Source organism: Hydractinia symbiolongicarpus, chromosome 9 (assembly GCF_029227915.1).
Source record: "Hydractinia symbiolongicarpus strain clone_291-10 chromosome 9, HSymV2.1, whole genome shotgun sequence".
Lineage (NCBI taxonomy): Eukaryota > Metazoa > Cnidaria > Hydrozoa > Anthoathecata > Hydractiniidae > Hydractinia > Hydractinia symbiolongicarpus.
The window spans coordinates 13,049,630-13,073,826 of record NC_079883.1 but is presented as its reverse complement, the minus strand read 5'-3'; the positions used below and the strand labels follow the sequence as shown (position 1 = coordinate 13,073,826).

The following is a 24,197-nucleotide window of genomic DNA, read 5'->3' as shown; positions in this document are numbered from 1 at the left end:
AAATTGTTAATCGATTGTCTTAATTATCTCTTTTTGTTGTCTTTCCAAATCAACAGGGAAAAAATACACGTAAGTAGCATCCTTACATGGAATTTAACAAAATAAAAAAGAGTCAAAATATCCATTGGTATATACACTTTATTGCATTTTTATTTACTCAATATATCTCTACATCTTATATCTTCTTATTAAATATTTTTTTTACAAAATCAGCATTGACTTATGCCGAACACAATCACATTTATGATAAGCAAACACACAAAACTCACACACATAGAAATACTAGCAAAATTAACAACATATTGCTACAACCAGTCTCTCACTGAAGTGTTATTAGCTGAACTTAGCTTATTAGCAGTCAGGTTTAAGGCTAAATGCTAAAGCAGCCAGGTTAAAAGATTTCTTGAGCATTTAAGGTCCTACATTGGCCAGTTATGTTAACCTGTTACCGTAAGCGTTATTTTAATCTTAATCATTGTTTGGATTCAAGCTGGAAAGTTGAGTGACACACAAGCTTTTTCAAAACAATCCAAATATTTCCGTGAGTTTCAGTGATATTATGCACAATACACAACTTAAAAAACAGAGATAGCTTTAATGACCAATTTAGTGTCCAGTGCTTATTAAGTAAACATCTTGTCTAAATAAGACCCCATCCTTAGAAAACATTTTTTTTAAATAAACAGATATGGTATAAGAAATCCTTATTCAAATTATGAGTAAAAAAAAACATCCTTTTCCCCTTTATTTTAGTATCAAGACAGGAGCCTTGAAAAAACATAAAGCTATGCTTAAATATTAAATTAGTTCTCTTTTAAATTTTTTGATAAAAACCAGTGCTGAAAATAGTGCTCAATTAATATAAGTACCTGTCCTGAACATTTAATAAGTTTTTAGAACAAGAAATATTTATATTATTTAAAATGTTTATGCACCCAGTCTAATTGTGGCAGGGGTTAACAAATCGCTGTACATACGCATGTACAAACAAAAATGATCAAATTTACGCAAAAAATGTATTAAGAATATGTCGTTATGTACATTATTATTTCTACATGCACATCATGTTTAAACCTACATAATTATTATTTTATGTACACTAATTCTATACATTTCACATATTTTGTCTTCTGAATTTGCTTTCTTTTTCATTGCGTGGAAATAATATTTTACTGTTTCCTTTTTACATAAAAAGTAACTCTCCACAATGGTCATAATATAATTTTAAATAACTTTGTGTGTTTTTTTGTTGTAGTTGATTAATGAAAAGATGTTTCTTTTGTCTCAAGCAAAACTTATAACGCTTTTTAAATTCTAAACCAAAACACTGTGTCTTAACCAAATTGTTTCAAGTAGTACACACAGTTTCATATTTGTGTATGTTGCCAACAACAAAAAATGAAAAAATGTTAGTACATAGGAAAAAAATATAATGTCAACCCCAAAGTAGGAAGGCTTGAGCAAAAATATGTTGGATTACACTCATTAAGCTTACTGAACAAAGGACTTTCACAAAAAGTATTTCTGTTTATTTTGTTCCCTTGAAACACTAGGTTGATAAAATTAAAGTAAGGATGTTAGACATGTAGCTTTCACCACTCAAAAGGTATCTACACAGTAGATACCTTTTGAGTGGTGAAGGTATCTAATTCTACACAGACAAAAAAAAACAGACTTAAAAGTATATAAATATAAAAATATTTCTTCTGATAAAAACATAAATAACCCCTTGGGAATTTATAACCTTGCTATAAGATTAAAAAAGGGTAAACATAAAATCTATCTTGTTGTAAAACCAAATATTTAAATTATCCAAAACAAAAAAAAATAATATTATCCCACCATTTTCTATAACTAAAAACATTCTAACGTTTTCTCCTTTTATGGAAAAGTCATTTTTTTTTAATTGACTTTATGTCCATCTGTCAAATTTAGAAAACAGAATTTTGAAGATGAATACTTTGTTGCATTCGCCTAGAATAACAGAAAAATTAAGTTGAAAAATTTTTTCAACACACATGTAAAAATTAGGTAGATCTTTTTTACGTTGACATTAAATAAAATGAAAAAAATTACACAAAACAATTTTAAAATTCGAAACTCTCATTGTAAAGAATATTTTAACTCCATCATAACGTCCAAGAAACCTGGTAAAATCTTACTAGATGAAATTTCAACATATTACATTTCATACTGATAAAGTATTATCTTCGTTATAGCAAAAAACACAAATGACATTCTACGCCATTAACACAGCTGCTGCGATATGACTGCGTCTTGTGTTCATTGGTGAACATAAAACCCAAACATCCTTATCTGGGTCATACTCTTCCATACTATTCAAACTTGTTGTGCCATCATTTCCACCAATGGCCAAAAGTTTGTTGTTTATGACAACCATAGAGTGAGTCATTCTTACGCTACTCATTGGCCGCACAGTTGTCCATTGGTCAGTTTGCATGTTGTACCTCTCCACAGAGGTCACAATGACTGAGCCATCAGTTCCACCTATAAAGTAAAGGAAATATTATAATAATCTTTATTAAATATTTCATCACTTAACCTGATATTGGTATAAATAAATTGGCGTGTCGCCTTGTGGTTATGGAGTTTGCTTCAAAATTACAAGGTTCGTGGTTTGGTCCACAACCCAAGCATGCTTAGCAAGTGTCTTTAACACAGCTACTATGGTTCAAGCCTTGCCATGCGAGGGAAATTGGGTAGGCAATGCCAGTGTGTACTTAATGTTTAAGATCACAGCACCCACATTAAAGAAAGTGTTTCCAACACTGCAGTGGCTATATCCTGTAATAATATTCGTAATAATAATAAAAATAAGACAATGTTAAAAATTTTAAAAATTTTGGAAGAAAATGTGCTTTCAGTTATTTTTTTTACTTAGATCAGAGTTTGAAGATGATACAAAAGCTATTTTGAAAAAGATCGCTAAGTAAAAAAAACACCGTTAAGCTCTTGCCGATGAGGAGAAAATAGTGGAAATTTGTAAAAGAAATTGTATTTTTATGTTTTTGGGCTTTTATATATTATAAAAAGGGCAACAAATTAAAGTATTTTCATTAACAAGTCATGAAATTGACAGTCTTTAAATTAACACTACATTTAATTAACGGTCATTAAATTAACGCAAAATTTTGAAAAACCGCGTTAATTTCATGACTCGTTAATTTCATGGAATAATGTAGACAAATGCAATTCACGATGTAATAATTCAATGATTTACATTGCCTTAAATATTAGATTCTTCTTTCCTCTTCAAAACACACAAAAAACACAAAATTAATTATTTAAAATTTTTAATACTGCCATAATACTTTAATTTTAGAAGGAATATGAAGGAGTACTACAAATCAAAAAACACTATCAGATTTATGTATTAAAAGAACCAATATATATAGCATGGAAATTTCACATTTAATCTTTGTAATAATATTACCTATACAAACATACCTGATACATAAAAATACCCATTCAGTACACAACCACCGGCACTACTCCGTTGGGTGGTCATTGGCGAGCGTGTTGTCCAGACATTTGACACAGGGTCGTAAACTTCACAGGAATTTAGATGTTTATTACCATCATATCCACCCGCTGCTATGATATGCTCGTCTAACACACTGACTGATACGTAACGCCTTAAAAAGCATTTTAAAACATATTAAAATTTGATCATACTTAATAAATATTGAGTTATTGAAAAATTCAATAACAACAGGGAAAAAAAGGAAATGAAATAAATATTAATTAAAAAATGAATTTTTTAATTAATTAAATAAATAAATTAAAAATGCAATACCTTTTGGAATTCATTTTTGCAACCGACGTCCATTGATTTGAAAGGGGATCGTACCGTTCCACACTGCTTAAACAAAACGAACCGTCAAAACCACCAATTGCGTACAATAAATTATGCAATACAGTTACACCTAAACAACTTCGACTGGTACCCATTTGCTGCCCATTAGACCAGACTTTTGTTTCAGTATTATAAACTTCAACTGAGTTTAAATCTTGCGTACCACTAAAACCACCAACAGCATAAAGATCATTGTAAATTACACCAATTCCTAAACGAGCTCTACGTATTGCCATAGACGGTATGACCTCCCAAGAATCATTTTTGACAATAAACCTTTCACATTCATAGTGAATAGAAAATAAATTCTGTCCACCTAAAGCATAGATCATGGTGTCTTTTTTTCTGCCAGTACGTGGCAAGGTGCGAATTGTTTGTAGGTATCGTCTCATTTCAGGCATTAAATGATATTTCATGGCTTCAATTAGAAGGTCTTTGCACATGGGGTTAGATTTTATTAATTCCTCTGCCTCTACGGTTAGCATGAGAAAATCTCTTGTCAATAATGGTAATCTAATGCAGCCTAACAGGTCTGATAAAAACTGGCTACGTCCTGTAATATCATGACGAATCCATTTTACTAGTGCTGTGTATACACTAGCTTCCTTATCAGCTACTAAACAATCGCTTTGTAGTAAATATTTCATACGGTCTGAACTCAAAGTTAAAAATTCCTCTGTTTGAGAAACATTAACAAAGTTTTGAAGTACATAAGATTCTGCAGCTTCAACTAAACTTGTACAATTATGTGTGTCTGCAAAGAGAAGAATGCCAAGAGCATTACAAGGATCTAATTGGTGGTTTAGAAAATTACAACAAGCTTCACGAACCGTAGAAAGCTGTAATATATTAGAAGCTGGAAGTAACAGCTGTACGTTTTCTTCCAAGATTTTAATTTTCGATGTGTAAATAAAATCTAACAAAATTGCAACAGAATCTGGATCAACACCGTGCAGTTCCACTTCTTCAGCAGATCCTTCTCTTAGTCCTGTTGTAAACATTGCATGAAAGTATGGGCTTGCGGAAGAAAGCACAACTTTGTGAGCACGGAAACATTTAGGTCCAACCTTGATCGTAATATCACATAGGGTGTCCATTTTACGAAAATTGTTTAAGTTTTCAAAAGAAGTCACTGGGTGTATTTGGCATTCATATGAAAACATATTACATAATTCTTTTTCTCCCATAGAAGAATTGTTTATATAGCACATTGGGTTGTCTTGAGCAGATGTGCCATTCTTGATCAGTCTCCAAATATTTTAAATAAATCTACTCCTGACTTCATTAGTATCTATAAAAAGTGTCTAAAACAATGTTGTGTAAAGTTATTTTTATGCAAAAGTTACATTACACTCTGTTACCTTTAAAACGGTGATTTAAAAACTTTTATGGGACGTTTTCTTATCATTTCAAAACAAAATACTGCAATTTTTAGGCTTCTATGGGACGTTTTCTTGTTACTTTAAAACTAAATATGGCAATTATTAAGCTTTGTAGGTTTTTTTTTTCATTATTTCAATACGAAATACAGCAATTTATAAGCTTCTACGCGCTGTTTTTTTGTTATTTTTGTTAATGAAATATGGTAATTTTTATCCTCATCTATTGAATTCATCAAGAAACATACCAGGTAAATTTTCTTGTGCAATAGACCGCATTTTGGAAGTACGGCTTCAAAGTATTTGGAAGATTATGCTCCATAACACTGATAGTTTTATTTTAAGTTTGGTAAACACAGTTGATCAAACAAATTAATTCTGTTATTCAAATATAGATTTTCAGTGCTATCTCAGTACTTGTACAGTACTGGAAAAAGGTTTCAACGTGATTTCTATTGCCGCTTTTTGTTCCTAAACTTTTAAAATGCGATCTAAAAAAGCTTTTCTATTGCCGATCTTCGTTCTTAAAATTTTAAAATGCGATCTAAAAAAGCATTTCTATTGCCGCATTTCGTTTTTAAACTTTTAAAATGCGATCTAAAAAAACTTTTCTATCACCGTTCTTCGTTTTTAAGTTTTTAAAATAATGTGATTTAAAAAAGCATTTTTATCGCCGTTCTTAGTTCTTAAATTTTTAAACTGTGATCTAAAAAGAAAGATTAACGCTAGCTATATACCCTAGATTGTTTTGCATAAATTAAAAAAAATAACACAAAGGAAGTATTTAAACATCCGCGATCATTGTTGAATACACTCTTATTTTTAAAATAGTTCTATTAAAAGAAAGTTTTAATGGCCTTGATAGCTTCAAGAATGATATCAAGACAGATGCATCGCAAAGCCCTCTTGATACAATTTAAAAGTAAAAAAACGTACATCAAGAATACCGTCGCGATACGCAAAGCACAATGTAATACAACATTTTTCCAGTTGATTTGACCATAGCACACAGTGGAAAACACCATACTGTGGCTGCCTTCCTGGATACATTGAAAGCTGGACAAAGTTATGAAAAACGAAGAAGAAATAGAGGAATTAGTTAAACACATGTGCAAACTTTTCAGTAAATATTTCTTCTAGCACTATCTTCATTTATCCATCCAGTTTCTACAACTAATTTTCTTGATTGACGCAAATTTTTGTCTCAATAATAGGGATCTAGCGATATCATTGTCATTTATCCATACACTGAACAGTTCCATTATCAAGTCTCAAGAATTCTAAATTTTAACAAATTACAAAATTGTCAATAGGTTTGAAAATATTATCTTAATTATATATAATTAAACGGTCAGGGACAACAGCAAATTAGGATAGTAGCTTAGTTAGGAGATTTTACATAGACTAGTTAGGACCTATTTAGGAGATTCATTTTCTTCTTAAAAGAAGATGACCTAACGAGCAACCAAACTGGTGATTACAATTATCATAACAACTCCATTGTGCTATCTTTTTCTGGAGTTTGGTTGCTTATTACGGTCATCTTTAAACAAATGAACCATAACACAGTGCATGCTTTCCTCAATCAAAACAAACGCTATTTTTTCTGCCAGCACAAATAATACAACTCTTTGCAGTTTAAGTTGCTTACTCATTTTCTGTATTAAAAAGGAAGTAAACAGAGTGAATTTAATAAGGCTTTAAAAATGGGCATTAATTATATTTCTCTTTTTTTTAAAAAATAATTAGTTTCATGGCATGGAAATCTAGTATGTTAGTGCCACTTACCCTACCTAAAAAATATGTGAAGGATTTGTAACAAAAAATTTCACGCAAAAAATATTTCACTTTTCTTCATGGTCAGAGCCTTCTTAATTCATAACAGTTTACTTCCTTTTTTCAATTCCCAATAGAAGCATTGTTACAAAAAAAAGATTTATTAAAACAATGGTTAGCTGGAACTGTGAACTTATGTGTAAAAAAGCCTAATTGATAGCCTAATTAGGCCTTATTCGCAAATATGCCTGGTTTGAGTCACCCGCCCGGCCCAACTTCCAAACTAAAACAAGATAATTTTAGGGGCAGAGCGGTGGAAATATTTAAACAAAATTTCCTTGGCCCCCTGTGTGAGCAACACCAAATTTGATATTCTCTAATAACTATTCCCATTTCATAATTTCTTTACTGTTTTTAGGATGACAAACTAAAGCCAAATCGTACCACTAGCACCTACAAGCAATTTGGAATCACTGTTAGCAGAGTTCGTTCCATCAATGACAAGCGTGCATGGACAACTTTGTTACTAGACCACTGTATAATAAATCTTTTGATTGACTGATAATAATAAATGAATTTCCTGCCCGCCCACCCTTAGATTTGAAGGTTCATGCGACCAAACTTACTTGCGATTGTGGCCTTATATTATATCTAGGAGAGTTAAATCGCCTAAATAAACTATCATCGCCAATTTGCAGTTATCTTAACTGTTGAGGTCAAAAATTAACTTTGATTTATCATAGCAAGCTGACCTTGAAATAATAACAACTATACTTTCTGCTTTTTGCGTAATAATGTTGTAATTAGTCTAGCTCGGAACTTTTTTGTTGAAATCAGACTCTTATTGGTAGTATTCCCCTAAACTGAGGCAAGTAAGAAAAATTTATTGCCTCAGTTAAATCAGTAGCACCCAAAAATGGATCAATTTTGAAACACCAAAAAGAAAAGACAAAATGCGCTATATGAGTTTGCAGAAAAACGAAAATATCATAGCTAACCAGCCTGCGTAATTCGAAAAACTTTTCGTGCTATAACAGGACAGCAAGGATAGTAAAACTATCTACTAGTAGATAAGGTTGCAATAACTCTATCAAATTTTATCTTGAAACGTAAATAGCTTTAAAAATAGTATAGGCAGGTCAGAATAACACTGCTGCGGTACCATGTTAACCAAGTTCTGTTGCGTTTTGGTCCGGGAAAAGTGGGGCCCGCAATCCATGAACTTTAAAAAGGAGGAGTGCGAGCCTGGGGACAGACTAATTCACAAAAAAATTCGTTTCCTTTAGGAAAAAAACAAATTACTTCCATCTTTCTGTAAAAATATTATCAATAATAAAACTAAGCGCAGCGGCTTGGCATCAGGCAACAAATCATGGAGAGGATGATAAAATGAAAAGGGATGCATTGGGGAACGGCGAAGGCAATATCTTCAAAACTTTAGAGAAAGCGATAGGATAGAGACAGTCCATAGCTTAGACGCAAGAGGTCCAGGCTAAAGCATCCACGCCTCACCTTGAAAAAATGTCGTTTTACAAAAAAAATATAAGCAAAAAAAAGCACCTCATCCCCAGGACTTGTCAGGTTTCTTTGACGGTGTTGAAATGTAAAAAAACCTCACAAAATCAGGAGACGAGTTACTTTTAAAATGTGTATATAACCTGCTATATTTTTGTTTTACATTTAATGATCCTCGCAATGAAAGTGAGAAATCTTAGGGATTATTTTAGTTCCGAGAGAGTAAGTGTGAAGTTTTCTTGTAAGTTCGTACGTACGTACGAGAACTGCGTATAAATAGTGTCTCGTTCCCTCCCTCCTCCACCCGGCTCGGAACTGACAATTTCACTCGCCCTGTACTCTACGTACTCCCACACTAGAGCTAGCAACCCACATAGGTTGGGGTTGCTACCTCTAATGGGAGTACGGTATGTTATCAATTCCTCAGACTCTACTGAGTGCATATGCAGTGGGTGAAACTCTTTGCTTCTAAGGGGATCAAAACCAATCCTGAGGGTAGGGTGTGGAAAGTTTTGATTGTTTTACTGGATTTTCTACCCACGCTAGTGGCCCTTTATTAACACCACGTGTTCATTTGACAGATAAAAAATGAACTGTTTAATCTCGCGACTAATAGTTCTTTTCCCATCGTGAACATATTGCTTTATCCTTAAATATGTTTAACTTATTAAGTGTTTATATAGTGCTAACCCGATCTTTTAAAAATATAAAACTATCATGTCCTGCATATATCGCTTGACAATAAAATCCTTCCTAAAAATAAACCCACCGGAATCCCAACCAACTTGACAGAGTCATTGAAATACCACTTCACCTAAATCCGATGCAGAGAGCCTAAAAAGACTTTTTAGCAAAATCGCATAACCAATACTTAATCCACTAGCAGCGACGGCATGATAAAGGTCATTTTTAACTTCCTTAACTTCACTTATTTGCGCAGGAATTTTTTAATCCATTCCATGGTTTGATTGGATTTCTCCTTTAGAGGCTCCTGCCCACAACAGGCTTCGTCACCTCCACATTACGACCCTTGCTAATATACGAAGCAGACTACCAGCCAAATAAATAAGAAAATCATTATTTCTCTCACATTCTATGTCCCTCTTCTCAGTAACTCAATAACTCCTCTTTTCCCTAGAGCTCTTTAAAATTAAAAGTTTATTTCAAAGAGCTCTGGCATCGAGAATGTCTACCTTTCTCTTCCGATTAGACTCAGCAAGTTTCTTTTTTTCAGATTCTCTCCCTATCGTCACATTTTCTGCTTGCTCTTTCTCCATTTTTATTACTCAAACATTTTTTTGCATAATGTTTTTCAGTCATCACACCAACAAGATAGGAACCAAACCTCTAATACAATAGTGTGATTCACTGCCAAGCTGCATTTAAAAAAGGATCACTTCCCAAATCATCCTCCAACTCGCTATCGTCCAAACCAAAAGCATTTGAAGCAACATTTGAATAAAGACTTAGGCTTAGAGGTAGCTGTCAGGTGAGGTTTCAAAGATTAAGGAGTCGTACAGTATTTTATGGATGATGATCTTGAGAGAAAGAATTAAGATGTTGTTTAGGAGCAAGGAATTACCATTGCCTCTTTACTTGCAGCTATCGGTATGACAATAAGTACATTTGTTGTGAGGGGTAATAGTAACGGTAGTGTTGGTAATACTGGTGGTAAGCCTAATTTTGGTGCAGGTGAATAGATTAAGAACCAGTTGGGAGTTTGTCAAGGTTACCGGATAAACTCAAAGAAAAGGCGACGGATGCCATTCCTGGCCTTATTGGGTCTGTTGTAGCGTAGGTGTTAATACTGCTGATCAGTGGTGGCGGTGTTTTTGCGAGAATGCTTGGAGGTAGTGACGAGGAGAGGATTAGACATGATAATGCAGTAGAGAGACTTACAGAGGCTAGGGATAGATTTAAAAGGAGAGGGCTGAGTGGATTGATTATTACTAGGACCTTAGGGGGGAGGGAAGAGAGGCAAGGAATAATCTTTATGAATGTAAAGGTGCTTTGAGGAAGTATCATCAGTTTACTGAAGTTAGGTTGCCGGTTGCTGAAGTTAAGAAAAGCCTGAGTAACTATTATGTACCTAGCCAGGAAGAGAAGATTGGGGAGATTATGTTTATTGTTAGTGAGATTGGATTGTTGGGATATTATTTGTGAAGTAGATAAATGTATGTGAAGATTACGGTATTAGTAAGGCTGGTTAAATCAAAGATTATTAGTGGTGCTGATAATATTAAGGTTGGACTGGTTTTTATACATTTAGTGGACTTATGAAACCTTTTGGGAATATCAATTTTAATAGATAAAGTGGAAAGGTTAGTATTAATACTGATGTTGGTATGCCTAAATATTTGAAAGAAATGATTGTGAAGTTTGATACATGTGATGGTATTAGGTCTTTGTCATTTATATTGGAAGAGTTAAATAGTTGCAATAATTTAGTTGATGGAGTTAGGTGCAGGGATTTATATCAGTGGAGTGCAGGTGGGGAGGAGATTCAGTATAAAAGCGTTGTGAACGTGGAACCTAAGTATATTTTGTATAAGACGTTGTCGTGGACGTGTATTCATTCTTTGAACGTTAGTATTGTGGATGGTAATGGAAATAGTATGCTATGGAATATCCTTTGGAGGTTGTTTGACGCTTCAGGAAAAAATCTGAGTGAATAGAAAATGTATGGGGATATGCTGCTATCTTCGAGAAGTTTTAGAAGGTCGCAGCATATATTGCTCAATAATAATCCGAGCATGATTAATCAAAACCAACTTCTGACTGTTAGGTTTTTCAATCTATCCAAAGATGATGTTATTGTTCCCTGCACCTCGAGGTTATCGTTCAATATTAAACTTACAAGCAAGGATGGCGATGCAACCGTTCTAAGTAATTTGGGTGGGGCGATTGTTAGGAAAATTGTCATTAAGATGGAATCACATGAACTCGTGTCCATTAAACGTTTGTGATAAGTTGATGTGTTGGAATGATCTGTTGATGACAAGTGGATGCGAAGTGGACAGAGAAACGATAGGGTTTATCATGGTATTTGTAGTGGTAATCTTCGGCAGCTGAGGGCAAAAGATACTGTAAAGACGAATAAAAAGGAAAACGAATTTGCTAAGGACGAACTTGCTAAGGACGAACTTACTAAGGATGAACTTACTGTGTTCCTTTAGATTATAAGTTGCTTGAAAGTGCCATAGCCTTCCATAAATCTGTTTTATCGGAGAGATTGCCGTTTAACGATTATAAGAGCGTTGTTATGAGTGTAACTGTATATAATTATGAGGTTGAAAGAGAGTAACCACTCGTAATTATATATTAGATTGGAGCTTCGGTTGGTTATTTGTCTGCTTGGTAGTTTTATATTTTAAAAACGGAACATAGGGAATTACCCTCACTACGAACTATTTGCTACGCACTAAAGTAATTTTCAACCTCGATCCCAGGGCCTGTAGCGTTGGTATGAGGATACGCTACAAGTCTTGGGATCGAGGTTGAAGTAATTTTTTGCGTAAAAGTGAAATAGGCATATTAAAGTCAAAATTTGTAAATGTAGCAACAGGATCAGGTATTCCGAGTCCAAGGCGCTGTTATAGAAAGCAATATGGTCCGTATGGGTTGATAGCTCTAGTGAGAGTACTTAAAAAAGGTCGAGTGATGCACACGCTTCTAGCGCATTCTATACAACCTCGAAGTTTTCAGATCAGAGCCGAGTGGGGGAGGAAGCGAGACACTATCCATATCCATGCGCAGATTATAAAAGTGCGTGCAAATATTCAATGCCTTATATGTTTTTTTTAAGATTAGTGAAAGATTTACATAATGTTTCGAATAAAACGCTCCTCTAAAATGGGTGTCTATTTATTTGGAGAGGGACGTTGGAAAATTCATTGAATTAAGAGGCGTTATTGTTAATGTTTTCGATAATAAATTGCATCTTCAGTTCCAGGAATCTTTTCTTTTTTTAAAAAATCAGGACTGCGCGAGAGACAAAAGAGGGTCGAATTTAATTTTACCGCAGGACCCCAGTCAGATTTTTATCCAACTACCATTAATAATGGTAGCTTTGCTGTGTTATAGTATCGAGTTCCTTGTCATGTGCTCCTTCTTTGCAATATCGTAAGGAAATAGGTTAGACTCAGGTCCTATGAATATAGTTTTAGAAAGGCATATAATCGTAGATTGATCTCCCTAAGATTAAAGATCTCAAGTTACAAGTATCGAGGGATATACCCTGTCTATTATTATTTTCAGGAGGGGCCATAGGCATAGCTTATTTATAGATGGAGAGTCCGAAGAGTATTTAATGCGCATTTTGACCTACGCAGACGCAATTCCCCGTTCCCTCTATACGGCTAATTCGCAATGCATTATGGTAGTTGTATTCTACAGTTTTCCCTCCCAGAAGCGAGAGTTTGTAAATAAATAACAGCATTCTTTTTATTGTGGCGATAATAACAAAAAGCCGTTATTGTTTGTGATAATTTTCAAATCTCCTCAAGAAAATCATTATCTCCCTTATCCAAAACCCGTGTTATTGATGTAAACATTTAAATATTGTTAGTTAGTGAGGTTTTAGGAGTGAAAGAAGTCGAAATGGAAGTAATAAATAAGGATACAGATTTAGATATAATTTTAAGCTCTACAGATCTTGGGCCTAGCTTTTCTCAAAGCTCTTGTGTGGTACCAAGACCTGTTTTTAAAGAATTAACAAATGCCGAGAGGGACGAAGAAGTGGAGGAAAGAACACACGAAGATATAAGTCAATGGTCAACTGATCTTGCAGCTATGCCTTCGATCACCCAGGAGAAAATTCACCAATATTTAGTTCTTGGAAATAGCTGTGATAGCAAGCCGAAGGGTGCTACAAAGCATAAAATTCTTGGATACCAACTATTCAAGGAGAGCTACGTGAAGAAAGTGAGAGTTAAAAGTAATGTTATGGCTGAAAAATTAACTTTTCTTGTGAAATGTTTTGTAGCTGCTTCCATGAAAAGAGAAAAATATTCTGTTTATGTCCACCTGTGTCAAAGAAGTGGTGATATTTTGTATGCGAAATGTTTATGTAAAGCTGGAGCAGGAGGATGCTGTAAGCATGTCGCAGCAGTTCTATTTCAATTGGTTGAATACAAACAGTTGGACTTAAAAATTGTCCCTGATGACAAGACATGCACAGATTTGTTACAAAAATGGCATGTACCTGGAGAAAGTGCAAATTCTGCACCAATAAAATTTTCTGCAATGGCATTCGAGAAAGCAGACCTTACGAAAGACACAAATGAAAGTCGCAAAAGACCGTTGGTCACAGGAAATAGAAAATTTTGTTCTACACCACTGTTTGCACATGAGCCCTCAACCGAAAAAGTCAAAAAATTAGCGACAGACTTATTTGAAATAGGGCAAGGAACTTCAATGGCATATTTATTACAAGGAAATGACTATAAACCATCATCATTTTATGACACATCTATAAAAGAATTTAATTTTGAACAGACAAACAGTGAAACAGTTGAATTACGTCCGACAGTTAATTTATTTTTGCAGGCTCTTGACTTTGAACCAGAAATAGCAGAGTTATCAGATGAGCAAAAGTCATTTGTAAACAATTTCATTCATGTCAATGCCGAACAAGTTCGAGACATAGAAAAATCCACATGTACTCAGTATAAATGTGATATGTGGTACACAGAAAGAAAGAAACGCATAACATCATCCAATTTTGGATCTATTATAAATAGAAGAAAAAATATACATCCAAAAAGCATATTACAAAAATGTCTAAATAAAAATAAAAACTTTACATCAGAGGCCTGCAAATGGGGCTTAGAAAATGAAGTTAATGCTCTAAACTGGTATCAAACCGAGAAAAATATTGAAGTCGAAAAATGTGGTTTCGTTATTAATCCAAAATGGCCGTGGTTAGGTGCAAGTCCTGATGGCGCAACAACTTTGAATGGGAATGCTCGATTGATTGAGGTGAAGTGCCCATATTCAAAAAAGGATTGCTCTATTTCTGACGCATGCAAAGATAAAAATTTTTTTTTACAAATATCGAATGGCAAGCCAAAACTCAAAGAAAGACATAATTATTTTCACCAATGTCAAGGTGTGATGGCAGTAACACAAGTCAATGAAATTGATTTTATTGTTTATACAAAAGTTGACCGACATGTGGAAACAATAGTTTTTCAAAAGGAAAAATGGAACAGAATTACTTTGCCTGAGCTAACACACTTTTATTTCACTTTCATGCACAGCAACATTACAGAACAACAGTGTGAGTAAATAAAATTGTTTCCTCACAATATTGTTTTGTCTTTATATTTCATGATCTAGTATATATATATATATAGTGTACGAAAGTTTATAATTTTTAGTCATTCGTATTTACATCTGGTACCAACTGTGGTAAAAAATTAACTAAATAACAACAAATAACCCATATCTTATTGAGTTCAGCAGCCATTGATAGTTTGAAAACTGTTTGTAAAATTCGGTAATTTTTTATACGTTCGATTGCTCGTTCGACATGTACACGTACAGATGCTATTCTTCTAGTTTCGTTTTCCTCTAATAAACTTAGCTGAGGTTTTCCATCTAAAAATGGTGGAATATTTAATGTTACTCCATCAGGTAAATCTTCCTCGAGCTCAAATCCTCTATCAGCCATCACAGAATCCCCAGGCTCTAGCAAATCGTATATACCACTATCTTTTGTTATTCGTTTATCCGAAAAGCGTCCACCATACAAATCAGAGACAAATGTCACTGATCCATCAGGAGCTATTCCGACTAATCCTTGAACTTGATGAAAAGTTTGAGCCAATGCTTGCAGGAGAGCCCAAGTTTTGAAAAAAACTGTTGTCTTGATTAGAATTTTGTATATCGCTTTGGTTTTGAGTAGAATTAAGGATGAAGTGTACTTGTTCGGCCATTTTTGTTACTACGAATGGTTTGTTTACGTTTTCGCGGAATACAACTACCATAATGCATTGCGAATTAGCCGTATAGAGGGAACGGGGAATTAGGGTCGACGCTTTACCAGACAACTCCGTGCAACATCCTACGGCCCACGCAGTGTGCTATATCTCCAATTTCCCTCAATGGCTTGGGTTAACCAAGTGAATGTTACCATAGCCTTATGGTAACATTCACTTGCCCATCGTAAAGTATTTTAATAGACCACAGTACTCACAGAAATCAATCCGAAAAAAATATGCTGCTTAAAAAGTCTTTAATCTTCATTTATAGCCATTTTACCCTGTGAAAGTTCTGCTTTTTTAACTACAGAAAAGAGGAGCAGGCATGCCAGTTGTTTTCAAAATGAAATCAAAACAACTATGATGATGCCATGCTGTAGATAAATCCTGATGTTTACATTGTCAGCAGTAAGCTCTTTCAGCTTTGGCATTTGTGTGGCAGGAAAAAAGATAGGGGCGCTAGGTGTAGCAAAGTAATTATAAGTCGATTTCTTCTCCACATGAAGACATCACGGCTGTTTCGCTACGGTCAAACCGCGGACAAAATTAAAATGGCTTCCACAATTTTTTTTGAAATTTTGTATTTTTATCATTTTTTAAGTTTTTGAAACTTTTTTTGTATTGTTTTAATTTTACTGAAATAAAAAGTATTAAAACGACCTACTTTTCTACTTTTTTAATATATAAATATGTTATACATGTGTGTTATGGATTTCGAGTTATTTCGTCGAATAAAACACACAAAATTAAAAAAAACATTATTTTTGGCGAAAGTATACCATCTTTCCAACCTCGTGGCAACGCCGCGCTACTAGCTACGGACTTGACAGTTGGTATGGGGGGCCTGGAAACAAGGTTCTATCGCCCAGTACCGTGCACCGTTCGTCTCACAAACTATAAACTACTTAAATTTTAAGTTAAAGTCTTCTTCAGGCGCTAAAAAAGAGAAGAAAAAGTTCCCAAAGTGGTGCACGGGAATTTGGTTGGTGTGATCCCTTTTCTGCCTAATTAAATAAGTATCTAAACTTCTAAGAGAGTCATAGCGATGCCATTTAATGTTTTGTTAGGTATGGTTTTTCTCAAAAAAATTACGGCGGCGTGGTGTTAACCTTGGACTTGATTGCTCGACCCGGGAATCCTGGTTCGAAACCGGAATTTTTCGAAAATGTTGGAATAAGCGAGACAACGGTGTCTTTGCAATTTTTTAGCTAGCTAAAGTTTGGCAGAGCACGAGGTAAGGGACAAAACAGGAAACTACTTTATTTTGCAGGGATTTTATTATTATTTTTGTGCTATTAAAAAACCCTTAAGTTTAAGAAATTGTTTTACAGCTTGTAAAACTTTAAGCGTGGATAATTGTTATCTTTTTTAATCTTGCTTCTCCTGTTTTATATTTTTCTGTAAAGAGTAGCTATTTTTTGGTCCTACAGTTTTGCATTTTGTAGCTAAGTAACTTAATACTTCTTTTTTTATTTAGTTAAGACTTTGGTGGGCTTTCTCAAGATGAAATTGTTGAATTCAAAGATGGTTTTAGCTACCTAGCTAGCTAATCTTGGCTTTAACACAAGATTGGGTGCTATTTTATACAGTTTATAAAGAAACACAAAATGATTGCTTTGTATATATATAATAAATAAAATATTTATGCACAACTTGAGGTATTTTCTTCTAGCATGATAAACTAAAATGTTGAAACCGTCGACTCTGAATGATGTTTTATTTAATATATAGATGTCACATATTTGGCCCGAAAAACCTTAGGACCAAAAGTGACCCTTTGGACAATTTCGGACAGTTTAATATTTCATCTACATCATCTTTAATAGCCTCAGAATCCAAAGTAATGTTTTTTATTTAGTTAATAAACAAACTTTAAGCATACATTAAGGCTCCATAGGCTGTTTTTCACATATTTCACACATTTGGCCCAAAAATAACCCTTTGGACAATTTCGGACAGACTAATATTTCATCTACATCATCCTTAATGGTCTTAGAATCCAAAGCAATGTTTTTTATTCAGTTAATAAATAAACTTTAAGCATATATTAAGGCTCTTAAGGCCGTTTTTCACATAGTTCTCACATTTGGCCCAAATATAACCCTTTGGACAATTTCGGACAGTAATAAAATTAAGTAAATTTCATTCCAGATATTTAACCTAACCTGTGGACCATAAAAAACATGTTTTTTTAACTTTATTCCAGAAATTTTGTGGAAGACATTTATCTAAATGATAATTTTTAAGTCATTTTTAGACATTTTGGCCTAAATTTACCAATTTCGGACCGGTGTCCAAAAAAAAATTTCTTTTAATAATATGGACAATTTATCTAAGATTATTATTCTTTTTACAGAATATAAAAATCTTATTTTGTTCTTGAGATATCCTATTTTAACTGAGAGGGTAAATCGAATTATTTTTTCGTAGCATTTTTGTCCGCTCCGAAACAGCTGTGACATGAAGGACTTTTAATGAATCAAATAAATCAGAAGGCATTAACATACACTCAATAATAGTTTATAGCCCCAACAATGTTCCCGTTAGAAGAAATCTACAGTAAAAGACCTTTACCAAATCCTATCTTTTTTCCTGTCACGCAAATGCCAGAGCCAAGGAGCTCACCGCTAAAAAGTAAACAAATAACGTCACGCTAGAATTCATCTATACCTTCCTTAGAGACAAATTTTTTGTGATTATTATTTCAGAGTTCTTATTAAAGTTTCATTGCATCATCAAGATCATCAAGAAATTGTGATATTTTATCAAGAAATTTTTATATTTAATTTCGCTGCAAATCAAGTGTTAAAGTTTTCATTATATATATATTTATTACTTTTACTCTTAGAATTAGAATAACAAATTATTTATATGGCATTGCCACCAATGCAACAACAAGTTCAAGTGGAACAGGTCTGTAGATTTATTTTAATTTATTTACAATTGTTTGTAATTTAAACAGCTCACTGTTTCTTTTGTTGGAATTCTAATCAGAAAATGTTTCAGGCAAATTAATTTAAATTTTTAGGTAAATATTGCTGTTAAAATGGTTTTAATGGCCAAGAAAAGAACACTGTTGGCAACATAGGACTGTTACTTTCAGTTTGTTTCAACAAGAGCATTTATTATCTAGTAGCATTTATTTATAGAGGAGGGCTTCAGCCCTTAAAATTAGAATTTTTTATGTTGGCCATAAAATTGCCGACGTGAGATACATTTTAACTGATTTGCGTTGGCATTGTGTCAGCATTTTTTTTTTGTAGTAAAATTTTTCAGCTTGCAAAAACTTTCGTCATTCACCTTGTATCGGGGCTAGACCTCACATAAATTTGATGTATTGATCTCCTAAGACGATGACAAGTTAATAGTTCACTGCCAACTGGCTTTCTATATGTTTCGAGACGAACTCTTTAGAAAGTACGTTGTGCACGTGCTATTTACGAACTGAAGGTCAGGGCATTCAATAAGTTGTATATCAAAGAAGTCGCCAGTGGCATGTTTCGAAAATGCTTGTCACCAGCACAGTTCACCATAAAGCATAAAGCACAGTTCACCATAAAGCACAGGAGACTCAATTTATAGAGTCTTCGCAGAACTTCTCTTCTCACAAAACCGAGCGAAGGGCTGACTTATTGCCTGCTGTGTCGTGTGGGAGAGAGAACTTCCGGACTTCTTTTTAATACAATATACATTTGTTACCGCATTTGTAATTGTTGAAGACTTTAGAGCAAGAACTACTGTTTTGTGAAAGTTACTTTTAAGATGATCCGTAAAATTATTTTTTTTCACAACTTCTGTACCAGCAGTCCACGATTTGATTCTGCTTGCCACAGTTCCTTTCAAATTTTCATTATTTTTGTTGTTTTGATAATGACATCTACAAACTTTGCAAAACACCTTAGCGATTTCATTGGAGTCATTTTCTGATTCAAACCCTAACTCAGGAAAATTCCACGAAAGAACTGTTTTCTTTTTCACCATGTTTACTTTTTTATTTTATTTTCGTGAATTCAGGAAATTGTTCCATCCGCCAGTTTCGAATGAAATAAACCACCCGCCGAATACTGTGTGCATTCCCATGTGGAGACCTGGTTTCTTTTAGGATAAGTAACTCAAGAAAAATGTATGCCAGTTTTAATATTACACCAGAGAAAATGTGATATAAAAATTCACCACGAAGGCTTTAATATTACAAAGAATAACATGCGATCAGTTGAAAAGTTTGTTTTTCAAAAAAAAATGGTAGTAGAAACCAGGTTATAATACGTGAACAGGTACGATAGAAATATACATGAGCACATGTTCCTAAATGTCCGCCAAAATAAAAATTAATTCTATGTTAATTTTTTTCTTTGTTGATGTTGAAAATGTTTTCTTTAAAAATTTCACAACAAAATTACATCGGCATTTTTTTTGCCGACGCAACTACGGTATTTTCTCATTATACGTGGGCAATCACGTCGGCAGTGCCGAATGCCGATGCTAATTTTAAGGGCTGCGGGCTTATTTGTGAAAATACAATATTAAAAAAATAATAAGTGATTACCCTGGGTTGTACCGCAATATATATGTATTGCCTGAAGTGTAACAGGGTGACCACTATTCCTTATATTTCTTAAATAACCTTAAATAACCTTAGATATTCTTAAAAAATGTCCAAATTTCTCCTTAATTCTCCATAATATCCTTACTTTTGTTCTCATTTTATTGTGTTTACCCTGTCTAAGTGTCGATCGAGCTTGCTAGGTCGTTGGAAGGACTGATTTTAATTTTGCTTCAAGGGAAATTTCACTAATTGGGACTACTAATTTTCTTGGTCCCTTGAACTTCCTTACTATATCCACGCAAAAATACCTTGCAAAAGTGAGACCCTGATTAAGTGGAACTTTCGTTTAGTGCCACCCTTTTTTACCATTTCTTAAGCACAAAACTTTGGGTACAAGTAGGACATTAATGCAATGGCTTTTCAGGAAAAAATAAATTACGAAAAAACAAAAACACACTGCTGACCGACTTCAAAAAAAATATTTTCTAACCTTACCTTTTTAATTTTTAGACATTAGATTTAAACGTGTTAGGTTTAGTAGAAAAAGTTACCCTTGTTAAGTTAGTTTAATGTATTTGGTAGAATTTAAATATACAATAGGAGGGTCAAATTGCAAAAATAATTTCTGTAAAAATGATTGGCACAAACATTTGAGCTCTTAGGGTATGGAATTTAGGCGAAGTTATACAAGCATTGTTCCATAACTAGATATATGGGATTTTTATTAATAAATAAGTAAATTTCGAGATAAGTTTGGAATATTCATTTTATAGTGTTGTTGCCTTCAGTATTCCTGGTTGAATTACTTTTTGTGTTTTGTGATTAAAATTTAATATATATCTATTTATTTTAGCTAAAGACATTTTTGACCACTTATAACAAACTTTCCGAAACATGCTTTTCTGACTGTGTCCATGATTTTACCAACAGAACTATTTCAGCGAACGAGGTAATTTTTTTGTGAAATGAATGAATGAATATCAAGGATGAATATCAAGGAAAAAAAATTCAAAAGCTTTTTTAAATTAGATTACCCATAAAGAAACCATTGGAACTGTTAGAGTGATATGGAATATCTAGTTAGAGTGACGAACCCTGTTGTCACTAGCATCTTATCACTTCTGGATATTTTCATCAACCTAGAAAACTACAGAATTTTAAAACAGTCTTAAAAAACTCTGAAATTTATTAAAATTTTTTGTAATATTCTGTAATTGCCCAGAATGCTTCAAAAAAATCCCGAAAATTTGTTTTTAATTTAACTAAAAAAATGCTGAGAATTCATTGGTGGACATTTCGGAACATTGAGGAAATTATTATGTAAGACCATTAACTATAAAGGAATATTGAATTTTTGTTTGTTCCTCTTCCAGGATAGTTTATTTTATAAAAAATTCACGATCTATAATTCGCGAAAAAAAAGTTTTGTTACTTCAGCTACGTGGGAGATTGTTTGGTTTACATCAATGTCAACAGAACTGTACTTACCTTGCCAATTTTTTGGTTTGTTTACTAACTTCATTCTGTGATTGAAATTTGATGTTTTTCACTAATGCTGTAAAATTTACCTTATGTAAAAGCGAGAGAGCTTTCCACTTAAGTGCTTATGTTGTAGTTTAATGTCTTGGTATTGCTCGAACAAAATTTTCCTACTAACAAGTAAAAATAAGTCTAGGAATAATTCTAAATTGGGTTTTACTGGATTGCTTAGAATATCGAAGCTGAATATAAACAGCCTCCCGATAAAAAACGTGCGAAAAACCTTTTTTATAAGCTTAAAAACACGACGAGATCTAATCTAGCTGCAATCTTTTGTTGTCATGACTCCCTAGTTTTTTTTATCACACTCGTTGCGATAATTACCTAAGACGTCATCCGGCTTTTTTTAGAACACTTGCGCAATGAATTGCACAGAGAAGTTTTTAAAGATCTCCCAAAGAATTGGTATTCGATTTCAAGAGATCCAAGAACTGAACATTGTTGGCGGAACTAAGTGATCCAAAGAAACATATTGGCACCTGTCTGTAGTAGTGACATTCCGTGTTGATAGCATGGCTTTCGAAATATTTTTTCAAAAAAAATTTTTAGTCATAGCTATTAGAGTCATATCACAGTTAAAATTTTATTTTACAGAATATGTAGACGTTAAAAAAGCGTAGAAGACAAAAACCCACGTTTTTATTTCGTTGAGATCTGTAGTCTTTCCTAAGAAGCGTAGAATTTGCATCATTGGTTCTTTAGTAAAATATACTTTTTCAAATGGCTTTATCAAATGTTTTTAAAGAATGTCAATCTTCGTTCGTATCGGCAGTCATGGAAATAAGGAAAGTCGTCAACACAAATTACGACGTTAATTTTAACGGTTATTCACATAAGCCGTTAATCATCCACAACATGACGTGTTTATTTCTTGTGTATCGTAACAAAGTGAGATTTTGTGTCGTTACGTCTCTGAGTTTTTCGCTTCTGCTCGTAAATCGTTTCGCCCCAAGCGTTTCGCGTGCTGTTGTACTTTCGTTCTTGGGCGTAACTTGTTATGACAATTAGTAATATCAAGAACGACAAAGTCCACATCACGTAGGCAAGTATACGAAGTTTTTCAGGTAAGCTACTATATTCACTGCCACCTTTGAACGCGAAATAACTTATGACAGACGAGGAAAACAACAGCAGTAGCAGAGCTTGCTGAATAAAATTGAACAGCTCTCTGTTAGCCTTTAAACCAAGTAAAAATTCACCAAAACACATCTTATATCTTCTTTCCTTATAATTATTAATTATTATATTCGTTAGTTGCCAACTTGGTTGCATTATAAAATCTTTCTGAAAAAAGCGGTACTGATAGTTTTATCAGAACAGGAAATTATTCTTTCAGAAGAAACTACATTATCTTCATATGAAACGAAATGACTTTTTAGAAAATTATTTTTCGATGTTCTTCCCTTCTCGCAAGTTTTGTTTGATGCTGGTGATCTTTGTTTAAGCTTCACACCTGCTTGATATTTTCGTCGAGTAAAGATTGTTACTAAGCAATTCTTTCGAATTGATTTACGAGTTCTTTTTAAGTTACGCAAATAATCAAGTGTTATTATAGTTTTCTAACACGAATCGCAGTTGTGTTTTTTATTACCACGCAATGAGGTGCGAGAACGCGAACAAATAATTAGATACGTACATAGATTATTATAATCAGCATCCAGTCCCTTGCTGTTAAAAAGATATAACATACTGAATAAATACTGGATGTTTTTTATTAAGGGGGCGTTTATTTATTGAGTTTGGTACCTCCTAAGTAGAAAGATAAATTTCACATATCACTCTGTTTTCTTTTCGTTAATTCTCGGCCCTGGGTTTTCTTGTTAATCGTATGCGCTCGGGTTTCTGACTATACATTGTGCTTTCGTAAGGAAAAAGTTTTTGTAGAAAAAGAAAAAAAAAATTGTGGATTTGACAAAATTTTGCCAAATAACGATGTTGGAAAGACGCCTGGTCTACAGTACCTTGGTAAAGCTTAACTGGAAAAAAAGAAAAGAGAAAGTATAATCTTCTCAATACTCAAATTCCTTGCAACATTTTCTAAAGTAATATTCTGATAATAAAAATTATCTAAATATGATAAGGGTAGTAGTGTGTTAACCTCATCGTAATTCAAAATGGCCACACATTTTCCTGGGGCACAAAACCCGGGTGAAAGTTTAGAAGGTATGCACACAAAAAATCAAATTTTCACAAGTAGATAATAGGATTAGTTTATAATATTATTTACAGTTTTATTTTACATACCCTAAATTTTTACATTCAAGGCGCCATTTTATAACACTTAAACGCTTGAAAACGATTATTTTAGCCCAAAGTGCACCCGCTGTAAACATTATCATCCAGATTCTAAAAATTTTATTATTAAACAAAAGATTTTTCCCAATTAGGAGTCATTTTTCTTTGTTTTATACGAGACTTTATCAATTTACATTTGGGTAGGTACGCCAGCCGCTACGCTTTAGCCGGATGCAACTTGTCTTTACATATCGTGTCTGACTATTTCGAGACATTTTAGTCAGGTGACTGGAGTGCCTACAATCAATATGTTTAGCCTGTGTTACTACTTTTCCACATGATGCGAT

The 24,197-nt window shown here is 33.6% G+C and overlaps 2 protein-coding genes across 2 annotated transcripts; one reads left to right on the top strand and one right to left on the bottom strand.

Annotated features, from left to right (window-relative positions):
• Nucleotides 1–120: 120 nt before the first annotated feature.
• Nucleotides 121–6,550, bottom strand: LOC130656384 (kelch-like protein 17). The gene is made up of 3 exons (XM_057459231.1): nucleotides 3,818–6,550; nucleotides 3,469–3,656; nucleotides 121–2,508 (listed from the first exon to the last, which is right to left on the bottom strand). The coding sequence occupies exons 1-3, from the start codon at nucleotides 5,086–5,088 to the stop codon at nucleotides 2,240–2,242; spliced, it is 1,728 nt and encodes a 575-aa protein (XP_057315214.1). The 5' UTR covers nucleotides 5,089–6,550; the 3' UTR covers nucleotides 121–2,239.
• On the top strand, nucleotides 4,019–22,266 carry LOC130656390 (mitochondrial import inner membrane translocase subunit Tim9-like). Its single transcript, XM_057459238.1, has 4 exons — nucleotides 4,019–4,029; nucleotides 18,378–18,443; nucleotides 20,930–21,025; nucleotides 21,966–22,266. Exons 2-4 carry the CDS (start codon nucleotides 18,402–18,404, stop codon nucleotides 22,071–22,073), a joined length of 246 nt encoding a protein of 81 aa, XP_057315221.1. The 5' UTR covers nucleotides 4,019–4,029; nucleotides 18,378–18,401; the 3' UTR covers nucleotides 22,074–22,266.
• Nucleotides 22,267–24,197: the final 1,931 nt, after the last annotated feature.

Coding starts and splice junctions, on each gene's coding strand:
- LOC130656384 (XM_057459231.1), bottom strand. CDS start 5,088: ATGTGCTATATAAACAATTCTTCTATGGGAGAAAAAGAATTATGTAAT. Junction 3,657..3,817: donor GCAAAAATGAATTCCAAAAG/GTATTGCATTTT, acceptor ATGCTTTTTAAG/GCGTTACGTATCAGTCAGTG. Junction 2,509..3,468: donor TGGGTATTTTTATGTATCAG/GTATGTTTGTAT, acceptor TTTACTTTATAG/GTGGAACTGATGGCTCAGTC.
- LOC130656390 (XM_057459238.1), top strand. CDS start 18,402: ATGGCATTGCCACCAATGCAACAACAAGTTCAAGTGGAACAG. Junction 18,444..20,929: donor AACAAGTTCAAGTGGAACAG/GTCTGTAGATTT, acceptor TATTTATTTTAG/CTAAAGACATTTTTGACCAC. Junction 21,026..21,965: donor GAACTATTTCAGCGAACGAG/GTAATTTTTTTG, acceptor GGCTTTTTTTAG/AACACTTGCGCAATGAATTG.